The sequence below is a fragment of the Sapajus apella genome, unplaced genomic scaffold (genome assembly GCF_009761245.1).
Source record: "Sapajus apella isolate SASKATOON/1434 unplaced genomic scaffold, GSC_monkey_1.0 scaffold44, whole genome shotgun sequence".
NCBI classification, from domain to species: domain Eukaryota; kingdom Metazoa; phylum Chordata; class Mammalia; order Primates; family Cebidae; genus Sapajus; species Sapajus apella.
The window spans coordinates 3918947-3939000 of NW_022436984.1; the positions used below are offsets into that span (position 1 = coordinate 3918947).

General features: G+C 46.1%; 1 protein-coding gene across 1 annotated transcript in view; it reads left to right on the forward strand.

Moving 5' to 3' along the window:
* LBH (LBH regulator of WNT signaling pathway) overlaps positions 1-20054 on the forward strand; it is a 28175-nt gene that overhangs the window by 2282 nt on the left and 5839 nt on the right. Inside the window, exon 2 of the mRNA XM_032239204.1 lies at positions 632-734. Within this exon, the coding sequence (XP_032095095.1) occupies positions 632-734 (103 nt within the window). The remainder of the gene's footprint in view (positions 1-631; positions 735-20054) is intronic.

Here is a 20054-nt window from a genome sequence, read left to right on the forward strand (position 1 = left end):
CTATGGCTGGGGCTAGAGAAAGGGTTGGATGGCAGATGTGAAACTTGCAGAAAAGCTGACCCCTTGGGGCTTTAAGTGGAACATTTTGCCAAAAAGAGCACCAGAGAGACAGATATTTAGGAAGGCCATATGATTGGACTTTGTTTCCCTCCAGTTGACCTGTTGTTGTTATTATATGTTATATAATAACATATAGTTTTGCTTTGGAAAATTTATGTGAGGATTATTTTTATTCTTGGTTGGAGAGGTGAAGGGAGATGTGGTTGAATTGGTTTTAATATAGACAGATGGACTCAGCTACCTACTGTTTTGGTTTCTCTAGTTCTGTCATTTAAAAGAACATTCAGGGTCCTTCTGTCCCAGTGGGGACTAGAGTATAGGGGAGGAGGGAAGAGGAGGTTTGCCGGAGAGGTCTGCAGACAATGGGCTTTATCCGCTGGGGCTGAGTCCTGGGGCTGTGGGCTTGCAAGGCGCTTCCTCAGGGTGTGAGCTTGTTTTTCTGCAAGTTCTGTTTTGAACACCTCTCATCCTGTCTCCAGACAGTCCCCTGATCCCACAGCAGCAAATGCATGAAGAGTAGGAATGTGAAAGTGAGTGTGTTTGTTGACTTTTGGTCTGGGTTTCTCGGCAGCCCTGACTATCTGAGATCGGCTGAGATGACTGAGGTGATGATGAACAGCCCCCCCATGGAGGAGATCGGCCTCAGCCCCCGAAAGGATGGCCTTTCCTACCAGGTAAGTCCTGGCTTCCCTCTGACTCTCTAGAGCCTGGTGGCTTCTGCTGGGGGTGGGACAGACTTGGTTTTGCATCCCAATGCTACTTATAAGAGCTGTGGGACTGTGGCAAAGTCCCCTAATGCCAGTAAGCCTCAGTTTCTTCATCTGTAAAATGGGGCAGCAAATGCCCTTACCTCCTAAGATTGCGGTAAAGAATTCACTGGGATGAGAGGATGTGTAGAGGGCCTTCCTAGCGTCTGGGACAGATGAGGGGTCAGCCAGCATTAGCCATTGTGATGAATTAACCCTACTGGCTCTGAACTTTCCCACTCACCGCAGCAAAGGAGGAGGAAGTGATTTGTGCAGTTGATTGACACCAGAACTTTCCTTCCCAGCCATTCCTGGGGCAGTAGAAGCATTGCTGTGCGGGGCTTCTGCAGAAGGGTAGTCTGGTGGGGATGGCCATGTCCAATGATACTTTTGTCCTTGGGTTGATGATTGACCAGTTGATTCAGAGTTAACATTCAGACCATTTAGGAAGAGATTTCCCCCAAAGGGAGGCTAGCTCAGGGGTGCTATTGCTGGGATCTTGCTTAGAGGTCTTGTCCGGTGGATCCAAAATGCACAAGGACCACAAAGAGGGACCAGAGTGACCCCACTGTACTCTTCACCGCAGCCCTCCCTCCGGCTTTCCCTGCTGTCTTTCTACTGCCCCCAGGCAGTGAGCTGGTTTGGGGTTTTGGAGGAGAGTTCCAATGAAATTAAACGGGGGGGAGGAAGGAGTGTGTTCTTAAGGGAAGACCGTGGGGCTAGGGAAGTTGTATAGGATGGCCAGTCCTGGGAAGTCAAAAGGGAGTGTGATGGATCCGTGCAACATACATGAAGGGCATGCCCATCGTGTGCCAAACATTCAGACGTTACCTTGCTCACACCTTACCACAGCTCCCAGTTGGGAATCCTCACCCTGTTCACTGATGAGGAAATGTCTCAGCCTGAGTCAGTGACTTGGGTCTGTCTAACCCCAAAGCCTTTTTCTTATGATGTATTGTGTGTCTGAACCATGGCTTGGTTTGGCTTGGGTCTAGGAGGACTCAGGGGTACAGCTTACGCCTGTAATCCCAGCACTTTGAGAGGCCAAGGCTGGCAGATCACCTGAGGTTGGGAGTTCAAGACCAGCCTGACCAACATGGAGAAACCCTGTCTCTACTAAAAATACAAAATTTAGCTGGGCATGGTGGCACATACCTGTAATCCCAGCTACTTGGGAGGCTGAGGCAGGAGAATTGCTTGAACCTGGGAGGTGGAGGTTGAGGTGAGCCAAGATCGTGCCATTACACTCCAGCCTGGGCAACAAAGCAAAACTCCATCTCAAAAAAAAAAAAAAAAAAATAGAAAGAAGGAAAGGAAAGAAAGAAGGAAGGAAGGCAGTGAGGGAGGGAGGGAGAGAGGGAGGAGGGAAGAACTGTTTCAGGGACATTTATTTGAAAAAGAAAAAAACAGAAAGCCAGGGAGTCAGGGTGGGTGCCATGGAGGCAGAGTGATCAGATAGAACCAAGCTCAAAAGCTCAGGCAGGGAAACAGAACTTCAGACACGCTTGGGAGGCTAAGGAGGCCCTTTTGTTTTGCCTAGATTGGCAGGCCCGTCTTGAAGACTGGAAATAAATAGCCATTAGCCTGAAGTGGGTGTGTGGGGCAAGGGGGAACTCTCTTTCCTATGTTTGACTTTTCTACCCTCCTCCCCCAGAGTAGGTCTGAGGAAGACAATTGAGGGCCCCCCAGCCTGGTGGGAGGGGTAGAAGTTTCCTGGCCCACCAGCCAGGGGGTTTTGGGTAGCAGTTTCCAAGCCCCTGAGTCAGACCGAATCTCTTTGTGGTTACAGGTGAGGTTCTCTTTCGGTTCTGGGTTTTAGATTTCCATCACAGAACCTTTCCAAATGCAGTCATCTGTTCATCTTGTGTGTGCTTTTCATATTTTCCTTTTAAACGCATCCCAAGATAAAGGGCCAGGCCTTACAGGGCAGTTTTCCCAATGCTTCGAGTCCCTCAGGCCATTCTGCTGAACCTGAGGCTCAAGGAAGGTAGTGAGGGAGGAAGGGGCTGGGGGAGGAAGGCCGAACTGGGGCTGCAAGGGCAGGGGGAGAATAAAATCACCTCTGGGCTCCTCACACATCTGGGCACTGCCTGAGCCAAAGATCCTCAAATCATTCCTTGTGGTGCTGGACTGAAAGCCCAGTTCTCAGAGCCCTCTCTCAGGAAACCTGTTTCTGCTACCTTGGTCGGGACCACTCCGCAGCTCTAAAATATCTTACTTGGAATTTACAAAGCACTCTTGTCACACTTTTTCACAAATTTTCTGATTTCAGAAAGGTCTCATGGATGCCTGGCGAAAAGGAAGGGGAGCAACGGTAGTATTTAACCAAGCAATCTCTAGGGGCACTTTATCTGTGCAACCTGCTGGCCTCTGTGCCCAGGGTCCAGGGCCCTTGTAAGAAGCCAGCATCTACACAGACATCTGGAACACAGGCAGTGCAGTCAGTCCGGTGTGGGACACACAGAAGCTACAGCGAGTCCAGATATTGACAGCAACAATGAAGTCCCACCGACAGAATTGGAGGGAGGGCAGACTGGGGCTATTTGAAAGAAAATTAGGACTTTGAGAGGGCAGCTCCATCTCTAAGGTAATGTTCTTGCACCTTCAGACACCCCTGGGCTCGTCCCTGTTTAAGCCAGAGGCAGGGCTGTGCAGTGAGCTGGTCTAACAAATGCGGTGTGACAGATACTCTCTGGGCCCACTCAAAGCTAGTGCCATCCAATTAGATACATTCCCACCAGAGCTCTGGGGATTGGCTGGGACAGACACTTGGCTGGAGCCTCTTCCCTGTGCATGCTTGGGCTCGGCTCAGGGCTGGGGGCAGGGGATCTCGGAGCTCTGTTCTTGGCGTTCCTCCTAAGGATAATAATAGTACGTGGCTCTTACCGAGACCTGCTTTTCTAAGGAACTGAGAGTGGGAAGGAGACATCAGTCCAGACTTGGCAGATGAAACAGGATCTCAGGCTTGTTGTTTGACCTTGAAACAAAGTCATCAAATAAATGGCACATTGGACTTTGTCAATCACTTCCCTGCCTTGCAGATCTACCGAGAATCGAGAATGATGTTTTCCCGATTTCTCTGTACCAGATGTGACCTTTTAACGCCTGTGGCATTTTGTACTTACCAGCGATGCCGTGCTGGGCTTCAGGGGTACCGGTCCTGCTTTACCTTCTTTTTGTCCAGGTCCTTGAGGGCAGGGAAGGACTTATCTTCATCTTTGTGCCCCGCCCCCACCCAAGGTGCCTAAGTGCTATAGTGGGCGGTGGTTGTTTCCGTGAACTTGAACCTCCTGATTCGAAAGCTGGCCACCTCCTGTCTGCCTTAGCCTGTGTAAAGGGCCTGCTCAGGCTCATGCCTAGCAAGGCTTCCGATAGATACCCTTTTAATCCCCTGAAAGATTCAAGCAAGCCCTATCTCCTGTCCTGGTGCCTTGTTTTGTAGTAACATTCATTTGGAGAGGCAGTTCGGTAAGGGAAATCCACGTGTGCGCATTCACTTAACATGAATAGTGACACCCTGTGGGGTGGGTGAGTAAACGGTTACTAGAAAGTCTGAGTACATTTTGGGCAGGCGGGCTGTGCGCGGCCAGCTCCCAGCTCGCCCGCTGAGTGGGAGAGTCTCCAGCAGGATGTTGAAGGCCGTGGTGGCAGCAGCTCCCTTCCCACCTCTATCCAGCCTGTGGAACAGGAGTTTCTGCCGCCCAATGCCTTCTTCCTTGTCTTGATTCAAGGAAGCAAGTCAGAGGCTGCTTTCTTAGCTCCAGGGACTCTAAAAATGTGGTGTTAGGGAATGCCTCTGCGACCTGGTCTCCTTCCATGCTGCACCCGAACTGGCCTGGGCTCTGTCTGGGGAAGGATCCTGGGAGTTTGCCTGTGGGCACTGGCACTGCCTGCACCCAAGGGCCCTGGGACCCTGGCCTTGCTACTGTAACTTCCTCACACAGCAGCAGAGGCTGCTACAGTTTCAGCACACCAGCCGAGGTCTAGATACAGATGTGACTCCTTGGTTTTCATTTAAAACTGTCCCTTCTGAGCACCAGGACCAAGGTCTGAACACATTGTCCCTCCCTAGACTCTAAATTCCGTTAATCAGCACACTCCCTTCCTGACTGCCCTTTGTATTCCCTCTGCTTTTATTCTTGGCGTGACCCCCGCCATTTGATATCCATCTGTCAGTCAGGCAAGCATCAGGCTCCCCTCCTCGGGAAAGTGATGGAGGATGCTCTAGGAGCCAGAAGGAGCAATTTTTTCACACACCACAGTGCTCATGTGTGCCACACATTCCTTTTGATAAACGGAGCTGAGAGGGAGTGATGTCCTGGTGCTTGCTACGGTAGGGAAGGGCAGGCGAGGGGGCTGACCTCTCTTGCTTCAGCCTTAGCATTTTTGAGGAGAGGTGTGAAGGACCCTCCGGGGTCAACGGCCAGCCCCTCTCGGCATAGGATCTTTTGCCCCTTTATCTCTCAGGTCCAGACACAGCCACCTCCTTTCTCTCACTCCTTCCCATTTTCCTTCCTTCCTTCCTTCCTTCCTTCCTTCCTTCCTTCCTCCCTCCCTCCCTCCCTCTCTCCCTTCCTCTCTTTCTTCCTTCCTCCCTCCCTCCCTCCCTTCCTCTCTTCCTCCCTTCCCTGCCTCCCTCCCTCCCTTCCTCTCTTCCTCTCTCCCCCCCTCCTTCTTCCTCTCTTTCTTTTCTTTTCTTTCGAGATGGAGTCTTGCTTCGTCACCCAGTCTGGAGTGCACTGGTGCAATCTCTGCTCATTGCAGCCTCCACCTCCTGGGTTTAAGCGATTCTCCTGCCTCAGCCTCCCAAGTAGCTGGGACTACAGGAGTGCGCCATCATGTCAGGCTAATTTTTTGTATGTTTCGTAGAGATGGGGTCTCTCCATGTTGGCCCTCCCCACTCTTTGTCAGAAGCAGCAACTCGTCTCTCAAAGAACAGGCTCAGTTTCGTCACTGAAGCTAGGTGGCAGCTCAGAAACCCCTTCTGTTTGCTCATGTCTCTGCTGAGCCCCTCTTGACGGAGACCTCCTGAGCCTGGCTTCACTCTGCTGGTGCCTCCTGGGTGGAATGTGTGTGTAGAAATAGGTGACGGGTTAAGCCCTCGGCAAGGTTTCTGCTCAGTGGCCTCTGTCCCCCACCAGCCCTTGCTCACGAGACCGTTTTGGGCATAATGCATCTTCTACCTCTGTCTCCTGCTCTCATTACCCCGTCTCATTGGTTACCCCCAGTTGTAGTACCCCACATGTTCTCAAGAGTTTGGGAGGCCCTGCTGAGCAGTGGCAGGCAAGTCCCATGGTCTCCAGGAAATCATCTTTCACAATGTCTGGCTTAAAAGGCCTCAGTTGTCCCTGGAGAGACATAGAGCTAAAATTCCAAAACACTTGGCAGGAGGCATCCAGCGCAGACACATGTTCCTGGAACTGCAGCGACTTTCTTTTCTCCTATCCCTCTACCCGCCTCTCTCCTTGATAAAAATCATAGGAATGGGATGTAAAACAGGCATTGAGGGCCATTGATCTCAAAAGCACAAATAGTGTGTTTCTCTGAGTGGCCCTGGGCCCGTGTCTGCGCTTTCTGCGTCCATGCGAGTCACTGTTCACCTTGTTCAGAGCAAGTGGACTCTGTATGAGGATCCAGCACCTCCCCTCCTGCAGTATCCTGTAGAGGGCTGGAATTATTCCCATGGGGATTTCCTCCTGGCTCCCACAAAGCCCCTGGTCACAACAGTGAGTCTGTAGCCTGGCCAGGGAGAGAACAAGCTTTCCTCACTTTCCCAGCCAACACATTGCATACTAGGGCCATACACCCCGGCCTCCTCTCAAGGGGCCTGTGTTGGGCCTGATGCCTCTCTCTCCAAGTGATAGTGTGTTTATCTCTCTGCTGAGCTAGGGGCTGTGTCTTAGACTGCTCTTTGTTTCTAAGACGCTGGGCACAGTGTCCTACAAATAGTTGTTTAATGAGCCCGGATGATGGATTGGCCCTTCCTCTCTCCCCATCCTGCACTGAGAATCCCTTTATCTTGACAATCCCATGAAGCCGATTTTTATGGGATCAGCATTTTCTCTAAGTAGGCCCAGTCTTCCACGTTGGATAGAAAGGATGGTGCTGTTAGGGAAAGGGATGAGTTTGGGTGGCGAATGTTGTGACTATAGCCAAGAGCTATTCCGGGGTGTCTAGTGAATGTCCTGAAATGATCTTGCAGGCTTGAGCCCCGAAGTAATCCTCAGAGGATGTGAAGACAGGACCTCATTCACACAGGGCTGAGACCTGCCGGGGCCTCATTCCTCCCCAGTCTGGTAGTTGCTGTGCTGCCTCTGCCTGCCTCTCACCTCACCACCTGCCCTTCCCCTGTCCCCCAGCGCAGCTCAGGAAGGAGTGGTTATCAGCACATCAAATCCTCTGCTTCCTTCCTGGGCTGGTAGGGGGAGGCCCTTATTATACAGACACATCTTGAAAAACAATTGAAATTTGCCCAAAGTTTCTCCAACCTGTTGTCAAGCTAGCATTTGAACCTCAAGGCATGATTGGGAGCCCCTTCAGGCCCCCTCTCTGGTGGACTTCATTGCCTTGCATCGGTGGTACCTTATTTTAAGTAAACTGTGTAGAAGAGACCCCAAGCATTTAGCTGAAACTCATCCACTCCTTGCTCCTCAGCCAGGAATTTTATTTGAACCAACGGGAAGGAAAGTTCTGGATCTCTTACGTAAAATAGAATTGGTCCGAGCACAGGTGGCACTCATAAATTTCAGCGCAGATACAGTTGGTGTCTAAGCCTGACTTTCTCCTAACTTGATTTGGTGGTTCCCAAACAGAATTTAAAATATACCTTGAATTCATCTTCTACCTTTATTTTGGAGAGCTTAAAGCACTTGTTCAAACTGGATTTGAGAGGTATCCTTGGCTTTCCCAAATTCCTAAACATTTTCACTAGACGTGGCCCTAGATACAAGGTCTAATTTAGAAGGTGGCCTTGAGGTCAGCCACTTATCCCCATGGACACAGGCAGTGGTGCCAGCCCACATCCACCAACACACACACTCACACACACAACTGTAAGGGCAGATGGGGGTTAATAAGTGGTTGCTTTAGATTAGTGTTTTAATTATAGGAAACTTTTCCTTCCCTTTCCCTCTTTGTTGGCAATTTCATATTTTCATTGATAAAGTGTGTATTTTATTGTTTTTATGCTTGCTTTTCCAATTTTAAAAGAAACATATACTCATTATGGAATTTTTATTTTCTTTCTTAAATTTTCTTGTTTTACAGTCACCATAATTTCACAGTGTATAAACCATAATGGGTAACAATTTAGCATCTTTGCCTTCATTTCCAGTTCACTTATTTTTTTTAATTTTTTTTGAGATAGAGTCTCACTCCGTCACCAGACGCCAGGCTGGAGTGCAGTGGTGAAACCTTGGCTCACTGCAGTCTCCGCCTCCTGGGTTCAAGCAATTCTTCTGTCTCAGCCTCCCGAGTAGCTGGGACTACAGGCGCACACCACCACACCCAGCTAATTTTTGTATTTTTTAGTAGAGATGGGGTTTCACCATGTTGGCCAGGATGGTCTCGATCTCTTGACCTCGTGATCAGCCCACCTCGGCCTCCCAAAGTCCTGGGATTACAGGCGTGAGCCACCGCACCCAGCCTATGTTATTATTTTAAAGATAATTTTTTTTTTTTTTGAGACCAAGTCTTGCTTTGTGGCCCAGGCAGGGGCACAGTGGCACCATCTCAGCTTGCTGCAGCTTCTGCCTCCTGGGTTCAAGCTATTCTCCTGCCTCAGCCTCCTGAGTAGCTAATTTTTGTATTTTTAGTAGAGACAGGGTTTCGCCATGTTGGCCAGGCTGGTCTTGAACTCCTGACCTCAAGTGATCTGTCTGTCCTGGCCTCCAAAGTGTTGGGATTACGGGTGCGAGCCACCACACCTGGCCAATATTTATTCTTTATAGAAATTTAGGAAAATACAGAGATGCATGAGGAGAAGAAAAACCACACCCATATTTCTATCGCTGAAACATTTGGTATCTTTACTTTCAGTATTTTTCTAAGCATTTATAGTTAAAAAATAAAATTGAGACCATATTGTACATGTTGTAGTGAATCCCTTTTTCACTTAATATAATATCGTGACTATGTTCTTGCCATTTGGTTTACTTTATAAAATTCTATTATGTAACATTTCTTAATACTGAATATTTAGGTTGTGGCATATTATGTTCTTACAAAGAACGCTGCTCTGAACATCATTTTACGGAAATCTCTGCACAGGTCTGATTCATTTCCTTGGAGTAAGTTCCTGGAAGTAGAATTACTGATTCAAAGAGATTCAACATCATTAAGCCTCCTGATTATATGTTACCTTAAAAACAGAAAACATCAAAGAATTTATCAAAATATAAGCTCCCAGCATTGAAAGCTCTAGCAAATAGAATCTCCAGGATAGAACGTCTATAAAGACGGGATAATGGCAGAGCTTTTTGGATAGAGTCAGAAAGATATTTGGCTATTTTAAAGTGTTTAGGAGATATTGTACATCTTCCTATAGTTTGTTAATTACTTATTTTAAGTGTGATGATAACAGTTGATGATGTTTAAGCAACATTTAGCCAGCATTGCAAAATAGCTGGTGATCACATTCTTGTCCCGTAGTAGGCAGACTGACACCCTCTCTAGATTAAAAATGTACGTGGGTCAGTGATTGCTCGGCTTGTCTCCTCTGTTTTATTAATGACATTGAGCATTGCGTAACCTTGAAGACCAGTAAAATTACATTGTTCTGGAGACCCACGAAGGTTCACCAGATGCATGCTTTGTCTCTGAACCAACGTGGCTTTCCTGGGGTTCCAGATCCAGCTTATGGATAAACTCATGATTGAGAAATATTCCTTCCCTGGAATTAAGGATGGGCTGGACTCCTTTTTGTTTTTTTTCTTTTCTTTTCTTTTCTTTTTGAGGTGGAGTCTTGCTCTGTTGCCCAGGCTTAAGCGTAGTGGCGTTATCTTGGCTCACTGGAACCTCCGCCTCCCAGGTTCAAGCGATTCTCCTGTCTCAGTCCCCCAAGTAGCCGGGATTACAGGCATGTACAACCATGCCCAGCTAGTTTTTGCATTTTTAGTAGAGACAGGGTTTCTCCATGTTGGTCAGGCTGGTCTCAAACTCCTGACCTCAGGCGATCCACCCTCCTCGGCCTCCCAAACTGCTGGGATTACAGGTGTGAGCCACTGCACGTGGCCTGGGCTGGACTCTTAAAAGTAGATCTTAACATAATGGAAGTCTTGGACTCAGTGTCAAAGGGCCTTCTACCCAACAACCCTGCAAGGGTCTAGGTGCTTTGCAACACATAGACAGTCCAGGCCAGTGCTCCAGCAGGGTCCACATACTCCTGATGGTTTACAAAGTTCATTTAGGTGTTATACAGACAGCTTGAAAAATGTAAGGCTAGTTTTTCATTTACGTAGTGGTAGATTTTTAAACAAGTATATTTTAAACAAATGAGTGAAGGGAAACTAAAACGTGTGTGGCCATAACAGGAATGACGAAGGCAATATCATGAGGCTGACAAATACCAGCTCACATGAGTGTGAAATTCCACAGCACTGTCCTTTTAGGATCCCCTCAAATCTGTATCTCTTTGGTCATGTTCCCCTCGGGTATGGCTATTGAAGCATCAGGAACCTTCTTGGCTGTTTTCATTGGCATTTGATTATTAGAGATTTTTATGCCAAATTACTTCTTAATAATGTTTCTATGTATATACTGCCTGGCTTGAATGTAGTGGCATGATCGCAGCTCACTGCAACCTCTGCCCCCCGGGTTCAAGCGATTCTCCTGCCTCAGTTGCTCCTGGGGTTCACAGACACTTTCCCAAGGACATGACGGGAGGGAGGATTTTCAGGAAATCCATTCCACATCTTTAGCCTTCTTCTCTTGCTTTTTGCAAATTGCATTTTCTGAAGACTAGCTTCACCTGTTTCCTTTTCTTGCTTCAAAACTGCCCTTCTTCCTCTTTGCAAGAGGAGAACCTATCGCAATTCAATCCATCTATCATAGTAACAAGCCTTCATAAGGCTGGACACATGGCTCACACCTGTAATCCCAGCACTTTTTGAGAGGCTGAGGTGGGTGGATTGCTTGAGCTCAGGAGTTCAAGACCAGTCTGGGCAACATAGGGAAAACCCATCTCTACAAAAAAAAAAAAAAAAAAAAAAAAAAATTACAGGCGTGGTGGCATGCGCCTGTAATCCCAGCTACTTGAGGGGCTGAGGTGGGAGGATCGCTTGAGTCCAGCAGTTGGAGGCTGCAGTGAGCCAAGATTGCACCACTGCACGCCAGCCTGGGTAAAAGTGAGATCCTGTCTTAAAAAAAGGAAAAAAAGAAACCTCAATAAAAATTTACCTTTTTGTTTAGTAATTATTTGTGATATGTTCATTGATCAGTATATACTAATAGCTGCAATAAACCAATCCAGAATTTGTAAATTAACAAAGCCTTAAGGTCATAGGACATTTTTAAAATGTCAATTTATATGCATAAATATATCTTTTTATTGTAGAGAAGTATGAATAGCTAATGACTAAACTTTCGAACATGAAAATATATTACATTAAAAAAATTCAGTGGGGAAGTAGAATGGAAATACAGTTTTACATAGAGAAAGTAATAATACAAGATTTGAGTTAAGAGTTTGTTCTTGAGTTTTTTAATAGGTCATGGTTACTGTCAACTTCTTATGGTATTTGTAATCCATTGAGTACATTTAAGAGTGGTATGTATGTTTTATTTGAAAATGTTAATATTTATAATATATCAGGGGTTTAGAACATGTGAAAGGGGACAGAGTTGTTCCGAATTCTGTTGAGGGGCTACACTAAGAGTTCGGAAACCATGGACGTGTACACTTTCTTTAGAATCAAAGCAGTGGCACTGTAGCTCCTCAGAGGGGAAGGCGGCTTTGAGATTGGTTCTATTACCTTGATAAGAATGTCCTCTACAGTAGCCTGACATCGGGTCACCCAGGTATTCTTTGGACACTGTGACACAGAGCCCAGAACCTCTCAGCACAGAGGAATTACAGACTAAGAATCTGGATAACTGGTTTCTAATCTTGGCTTTGCTGCTATCTGTGTCATCTCAGGCAACTCGCATCACCTGTTTGGGTCTGATTTCCATGTCTATAAGTGAGAGAGCTAATCCTTACTGTGTTTTTTTAAAAGTCGAGCAATGACATGAAATCCTCTGTCCTGATCCTGGATGTGCCCACTGGAGTTTAAAAGAAAAACAAACAAACCTGCTATTTCCCTACATTTCAGCCTTTCAGATATTAGAAGGTAACTTTTATGTTCCCCTCAAATCTTTACCAGTTTTAAAATATGTTGTTTTTCAACCTTGATTTACATAATCTTCTTTTTTTTTTTTTTGAGACAGAATCTCACTCTGTCATCCAGGCTGGAGTGCAGTGGTGCAATCTCAGCCCACTGCAACCTCTGCCTCTAGGGTTCAAGGGATTCTCATGTCTCAGCCTCCCGAGTAGCTGGAATCACAGTCATGAACCACCACGCCTGGCTAATTTTTGTATTTTTAGTAGAGACCTGGTTTTGCCACGTTGGCCAGGCTGGTCTCAAACTCTTGACCTTAAGTGATCCGCCCTCCTCAGCCTCCTAAAGTGCTGGGATTATAGGCATGAGCCACTGCACCTGGCCCATAGCCGTTTTACTGAGAGGATTATTTCTCCAGGCCATCTATTCTCAAACCTTTTAGTCTTGGTCCTTTTTACACTCTTAAAAGTTATTTAGGACGACCCAAAGAGCTTTTGTTTATGCAGATCATGTCTTGATATTGACTGTTTCAGAAATTAAAACAGAATTAAAAAAATTTTTACTTATTAAATCATGTAGAACAACAAAACTGTTACATGTTAATGTAATAGCAGTTTTTAATAAAAAATATATTTTTCAAAGCAAAATGTTTAGTGAGGAGAGAGCCATTGTTTTACATGTTTGCATGTCTGTTTAATGTGTAGTTTAATAGAAGAGACTAGGCTGGACTCTCATGAGCTTCTCTAGTCAATCTTGCAGTGTGTGTTATTTGAAGTCAATGAAGGTCATCTGGCCTATGCAGATTTGTTTCTTTGGTATTTCATTAAATCTCAGCAAGTGGTAGTTTTTCTTTCTTCCTTTCTTTCTTTCTCTTTCTTTCTTTCACTCTCTTTCTTTCTTTCTTTCTTTCACTCTCTTTCTTTCTTTCTTCCTTCTTTTCTTTCTTTCTTCCTTCTTCTTCTTTTTTTTTTTTTGAGACAGAGTCTTGCCCTGTCACCCAGGCTAGAGTGCAGTGGCATGGTCATAGCTCAACTCCAACTCCTGGGCTCAAGTGATCCTCCTGCCTCAGCCTCCCCAAGTAGCTAGGACTATAGACATATGCTACCATGCCTGGCTATTTTGTTTATAATTATAGAAATGGGGTCTCACTATGTTGCCCAGGCTTGTCATGAAATCCTGGCCTCAAGCAGTTCTCCCACCTCAGCCTCCCAAATTGCCAGAATTATAAACGTGAAACACTGTGCCCAGCCAACAAGTGGTAATTTCTTAAATGTTAGTGGCAATGTGATATCTGAAATCTTATCAATGACCTTTTTGTACACTAAAATTCATTTGTCTGTTTTGTACTTTGAGTACATCTTTTACCAATGCTTTGTGTAATCCTCTGATCAGTTGGAAAATATAGGTTCACTGAGTTACGCAGGTCTTCAAAATGTTGACACATTTCCTTACATGATATCATAAAATGACATTTCTTAATGTCTCCACTAATCTCAAGCATTAGGAAGCTATCAAGCTCGTGGTGGCTGATACAACTCTTCCAAAATTCTAATTTTCACTGGCAAGCTCTATTTTTATCACTGGTGACAAATATTGTCAGTCATTTTCCTCGAAGTGATAGGCTCACTTTTTCACTTTGTCCATTTTCTGAGAAAAATGCCTGCCAAAAACCCAAGATGGAATAACTACAATTGGTTGGAAAGTCATTCTTTCAAGTAAGAATGGTGCTCCATGGTACAAGTGGCTAGTTCAGCTGGTAACTCCGTCACATGACTGCATTCCTCAAGACAGCTGTTTTCCGTCAGCAGCAGAAATGTAGGCTGACTGTCCATTTCACTGCGTATTATATAAGTAACGTGTAGTTGAGTCAGGATTTAATATAAATTGCTTTTTACTGCTTCATCAAAGGCATTAAGTTCTTTCGTTTGCTTGCTTTCATTTTATTCATAAAGGTAAGCTGGCGAACAGTTGATGACAACAAGTATGGTTTGCTGCCACCATGTTTATTCTTGCTAAGATGCCAGCAGTTCCATCCACTATTGCTTTCTATACCCTTGGTGTAAGTGTTAACACCATGGAAAAGGCAAACATCTTAGTAATACTATGAGAATATTTTCTCTCTGTGGATGGTCCCTGCTGGAAAGAATCTTGGCAATTGAGCTTGGAGAATGGCTGTCCTAGGCCAAATAGAATATGTCTGATAAGAGGGTAGCAGGGCCCTCAGCTCCTCTGTTAGTGTAGATGGCTTCATTGAAAGGTATATACCTTTCGGAATATAGCCCTACTTGCTTCCCGTGTTAGCTTCAATGCTGCAGTTGTGATCAACTAAAATCTCCAAGTTTCTTTTCTGAGAGCTACTAGCAAGCAATACTTTTTATTTGGGACAAAAAAAAATTTTGAGCAGGGGACGACAAAGTGAGTTGTCCTGGTAATGCACTACAGAATGGGTAGAGACGGAATCAAGTGGAGCGAAGGCCATGGGGCAAGACTGCAAGGAAGGCCTTGGAGATTTGTTGCCATGCAGGGATGTTTTTGGAAGCTACATGGGTGGGGGTTAGGAAGGGAACCCAGACAAGAAAGGGAAGGAAGCAGCAGGACCAGGCTAAATATTCAAGATTTGTGTTTCCAAAACAAAGAATGAGGCCCGGCGTGGTGGCTCACGCCTGTGATCCAAGCATTTTGGAGGCCAAGGCGGGCGGATCACCTGAGGTCGGGAGTTCAAGACCAAAACAAAGAATGAGCAAATGGTTATAAATGGCAGCTGAGAGAGAAGATGTGACCGGGGGACATTTCGGTAGTACCAGGGAGGGATTACAGAGGGACGGATGTGCCACCCACAGAGGCTTGGAGGTGACAGGGGCCAGTCATCTTTCCAGAAGATCATGATGATACAGTCAATAAGACATGAATATTTGAAGTCATCTGTGTCTGATAATTGCACAAGTCTTTTTTCGCTGTCCCAGATAAATTAGAAAAAATTCTCTAACATTCCAAAAGTCCCCTCATTCCACTGGGCCCAGAGTTATCAGTAGAAATTAGTGCTAATTAATTAGAATTTGGAACTCCTGATTCACAGGATGGGTGTGTGTTTGAGAGATGTTTATGAAAGATGGTGTTTATCCAAAGGATTTCCTTTTCTTTCAAGTTTCAAGGCTGGAGGCTTAAGCATCTTTGATCCAAAGGAAGGAGGTCCAGCAGTTGTCATAAGCCCCAAATCTTTGCTTAAGTCCTCTATAGGATTAGAGGCACCAGGGTAAGGCAGAATAGAGTGAGGTGGAGGTTCTGTAACCCCAGTCCAGGGGAAATTTAAGGAAGATGAGACAGACAGTGAGTGGATAAGTCTCTGAGTAGAGACAAGAATATTCCTCCTTCCCTGCGTCTAGTCAGTAGCTGTGCTGCCCGTTTGCTACAATTCTTTCTGTTCTTAAGAACCACATTTCACTTGGAAAAGCCAGTAAAATGCAAACAATCATAATGATGATAATAAAATGGCAGGAGGCAAGTATTTCAAAGACTGAATTTCTTGCCTTCACACATTGTTAGGGGGCAAAAACAGGTGTGCTTTTTATTTGAATTAGTTGTGGCTTGTCCACTCATCCTTTGGCAGAGCGGGATGCTGGTAGAAATCTACCCATTGTTATAAGCCAGCCCCTCCTAGGAAGGAAGAAACATACAAGGCAATTCATTGTTGTTCTCCAGGAGACATAAGAAATCCAGAAGAGGAGGGGCAGGCCCCTGGAGTAGGAAGGAGGAGATGCGTACTAGGAAGGCCTCTGGTGGGGGGTGGGGTGGTGACAAGGACATGGTTTCTATTCCAGTGGGCCTAACCCGTGCCCTAGGGGAAACAGAGGCACGGGGAGGAAAGTTGCAGCCGTTTCCCCAAATAACTTGCCCTAGGATTTGTGGGTACAAGCCCAGGAGTGCTGTGTATTTGCTCCTGTCCCAAGCTACAACTGTTGACCCCTTGATTCCTCACTCTAAGTGCTCCTGAGGGGCCCCAGCCTTACCTAGTAAGAGCCATCATTAGGAAGCTGAGGTGTACGGATCACCTGAGGTCAGGAGTTTGAGACCAGCCTGACCAACATGGAGAAACCCCGCCTCTACTAAAAATACAAAATTAGCCAGGCGTGGTGGTACATGCCTGTAATCCCAGCTACTCAGGAGGCTGAGGGAGGAGAATTGCTTGAACCTGGAAGGTGGAGGTTGAAGTGAGCTGAGATTGTGCCATTGCACCCCAGCCTGGGCAACAAGAGCAAAACTTTATCTCAAAAAAAGAATAAAAAGGACCATTGTTAGGAAGTTTGAGTTTACAGAGCATGTTCACACATACCTGTATTTGATTCTCTCCAAAGCCTGCAAGGCCAGCATTAGCATTGATCCAAAGTATAGAGGAGGACCGGAGGAGAATGTGCCACCACTTCCATGAGACTGTCAGACCCTGTGCTGGCTCTCAAGGCACAGCACTGTGACCATGCCAACCATACTGTAAAGTGGAAATGATTTCCTTCTTTTACTCAGGAGGCAGATGAGGCTCAGGGGCGATAAAATGATGTGACCAGGGTCATAGAGATAATAAGAGATGGAGGCAAGGGAAAAGCCAGATCCTTCGGACTCTGTGGTCTGCCTGTGGGAAGAGCAATTTTCCTGAGCGGGTTTGGGCTGATTTTTCTTAGCTCTCTACAACGAGAGAGGGTAGAGGCTTACTGTGTGGTTTTGTCCACAGTGCCTTAGGGAGCTAGCCTGGTTATGTATCTCAGGCTCTCTGCCCTCCCTCACCACTCCGGCCCTCCTCTTTCCTCTTTCCAGCCTTGCAAAGAAGAGCAAGATGTCCAGGCTCCTGAGGTCTCAGCTTGCAGAGCTGGTAATTAGCCCTTTGTGTCCTGTTAACCACCTTTCATCTCCTCCACTTGCTGGTGTCCGCTTTCCCTATTAGCATCTCCCGGTTCTTTGTAGAGCCCTCGGCCTCTCTGTGGCCAGCTCGGGTTGTTTGTCAGAGACGGCGTCTGAGAGATGCACGCTCACCGGGGAGGGCGGCTCCGACCAGAATCGCTCACATTTTCCATGCTAGGTGCCAGGCATCTCTCTCCTCTCCCCACCCTGCGCAGCCAGGTTTAGGTCACCTGGCGTGGAGGCAGACAGTTGATAGCCAGGTCCCCAAATTTGGGGCCTTTGAAGCCCTAGTGTTGCCTTTCAGTTCCCCTCCATGGGTGAAATGGGAACTGGCTTATTGGCAACTTTTACGCCTAAGCAAGAAGCCTGAGGCTTGACCAATTCAAGCTCACCCTCAGGCCCCGGATTCCCTGCTCCAGGGAACGCCTGGGCTTCCCTGGAACCCCCTGCTGCCTCGTCATCCTCATACTAAATTCCCTCTCCAACAGGGCAGCCACTCGCCACACAGGGCCATTTAAAGTTACATTAAATTGTTGTTTATGTTGCATCACATATAAATTTATATTAATATAAATAATAAAATATAAAATTTTAGCCACTTTTCTTTTTTATTATCAGCAGGATTTTTTTTTTTTTTTTTTTTTTTTTGAGATAGGGCCTTTCTTTGTCACCCAGGCTGAAGTGCAGGAGCACCATCTTGGCTCATTGCAGGCTTAACCTTCCAGGCTCAGGCAATCCTCCCACCTCAGCCTCCCAAAGTGCTGGGATTACAGGCCTGAACCCCCCTGCCTGGCCAACTTCAGCAACATTTCATGTGCTCCATAGTCACACGTGGCTACTGTATTGGGCAGCACAGATAGAGAACGTTTCCTTATGCAGAATGTTCTATTGAACAGCACTGACCGATACAGTGAGAAATCCCAGTATCTTGCAGACCATCTCTTCCTCCTACAAAGTCTTGAAGCTCTCTGGACCTTTCAAGTGAATTCATTTGAGTTCCCAAAATGCTAGGGCCTGTTGGGACTGGAGGTCACCAGGCAAAGGATGTCTCTGAAGAGGTGTCCCCTGTAAAATTCACTGTCACCATGGCCAGGTACGGTGGCTCATGCCTGTAATCCCAGCACTTTGAGAGGCTGAGGTGGGAGGATCACCTGTGCCTGGAAGGTTGAGGCTGCAATGAGCTGATATTGTGCCACTGCACTCTAGTCTGGGTGATGAAGCAAGACCCTATCTCAAAAAAAAAAAAATACTATTGATAATAAAAAATAAGAAAAATGACTAAAATTTTATTTTATTTTTATTAATATAAATTTATATGTGATATAATATAAACATCAATTTAATGTAACTTTAAATGGCCCTGTCTGGCGAGTGTCTGCCTTTGATTTAGTATGAGGACGACAAAGGCAGCAGGAGGTTCCAGGGAAGTCCAGGGCATTTGTTTGACCCACCAACAACAGCAGCTGTTGGAGCAGAGAATCCTGGGCCTGAGGGTGAGCTTGTGGAGACAAGGAATGGTGCTTATTCTTCTATACTGTGGGGCATGCAAGACCTTGGAGGTTCATGGTGTGTGTGAACGTCAAGGCTTCATTCCATTTGCAAAGGATGGAACTTGGTGAAATGGTTTGGCTGTGTCCCCACCCAAATCTCATCTTGAATTGTAGTTCCCATAATCCCCTCATGTTGTGGGAGAGACCTAGCAAGGAGGTAATTGAATCATGGGGGGCAGTTATCCCATGCTGTTCTCATGATAGTAAGATCTCATGAGATCTGATGGTTTTTATAACTTCACCACTTCTCTCTCCTGCCACCTTGTGAAGAAGGATGTGTTTGCTTCCCCTTCTGCCATGATTGTTTCCTGAGGCCTTCCTAGCCATGTGGAACTGTGAGTGAATGAAACCTTTTCCCTTATAAAAATACCCAGTCTTGGGGATTTCTTCGTAGCAGTGTGAGAATGGACTAATACACTTGGTATCCATTCGATTCATTCCAGCCATCAGCCTTGGCAGTCCAGCGTGGCAGCTGGATGTGGAGTCCAGGGCTGGAAGAGGGAGGAAGGTGTAGGGCAGGGAGAATCACAGCTGGGGGTGGATGCTTCTAAACCTGCCCTACCCTGAGCTGAGGGTGAGAAATGCCTCTGAGAGCCACAGAGAGAAGGGAAAATGATTTTTGTTTGTATTTCCCTTTCTGTAGTATAGAGAAGCACTTTGGGGTAAGAGGTTTAACTAGAAGCAGTTTCTTTTGGGAAGAGGGGCAGTTCTTTGCTCCCTGCCAGTTCCTGCAGGCAGACAGCATGCCGGGCTGGCCTGCCGCCTCAACCCTACCTGTCACGTGCTTGGCAAGTCTGACTCAAGTCCTTTTTTCCACTGCCTTCCCCACCCCATCAAATTGCAGTTGCAACCTCTCATTTTTCTGCTGCCTAGATGATTAAAAAGCATGACTTAGTGGAAAAATGTTGACCTCCTTGGGGTCAGCCTCCGAAGCAGCTGTCAGAGATAAGATTGTGCTGGCAAATTACTCAGCAGCACTGCAAGGCTTTCTGTCTGTCTGTGAGGAAACCAGAAGCTGTTGGTTCTGGGTACTTTTTGTGTTTGGAGAGAGCGACAATTTTGAGGCCCAAATGGGTATAAGCTGATAATAAAATAAGATCTCTGATGGAAGGGTTTGATTATTACAGTAATTTTTAAAAATACAATTATTAACAGGCTTTGTAAAAAAAAAAATTTTTTTTTAAGCAGTGCTTGCTTGGGGCCATTCAGGGAGCAAAGTTCTCTGGCAGCTAAGCACTATCAGAAGTTCAATTCTCAGACTTCTTCTAAGGACTTAAAAGACTTAATTGTGTAGCTCTCGGTATGAATGGCGCTGTTTGGAATTATTTTAATTACTGTGTTTGTATGACTGGCTCTTGCTTGGAGATTGGATGCTTACTGTAATTCTGTTGAAACCGCTTCAAAGAGGACATTATAGATTGAATTTCACTTATTTCCTCGAAGTATTTTATCATCTTTATGTTTGCCAAGAACTTGTATCCATCTAGTGAGAC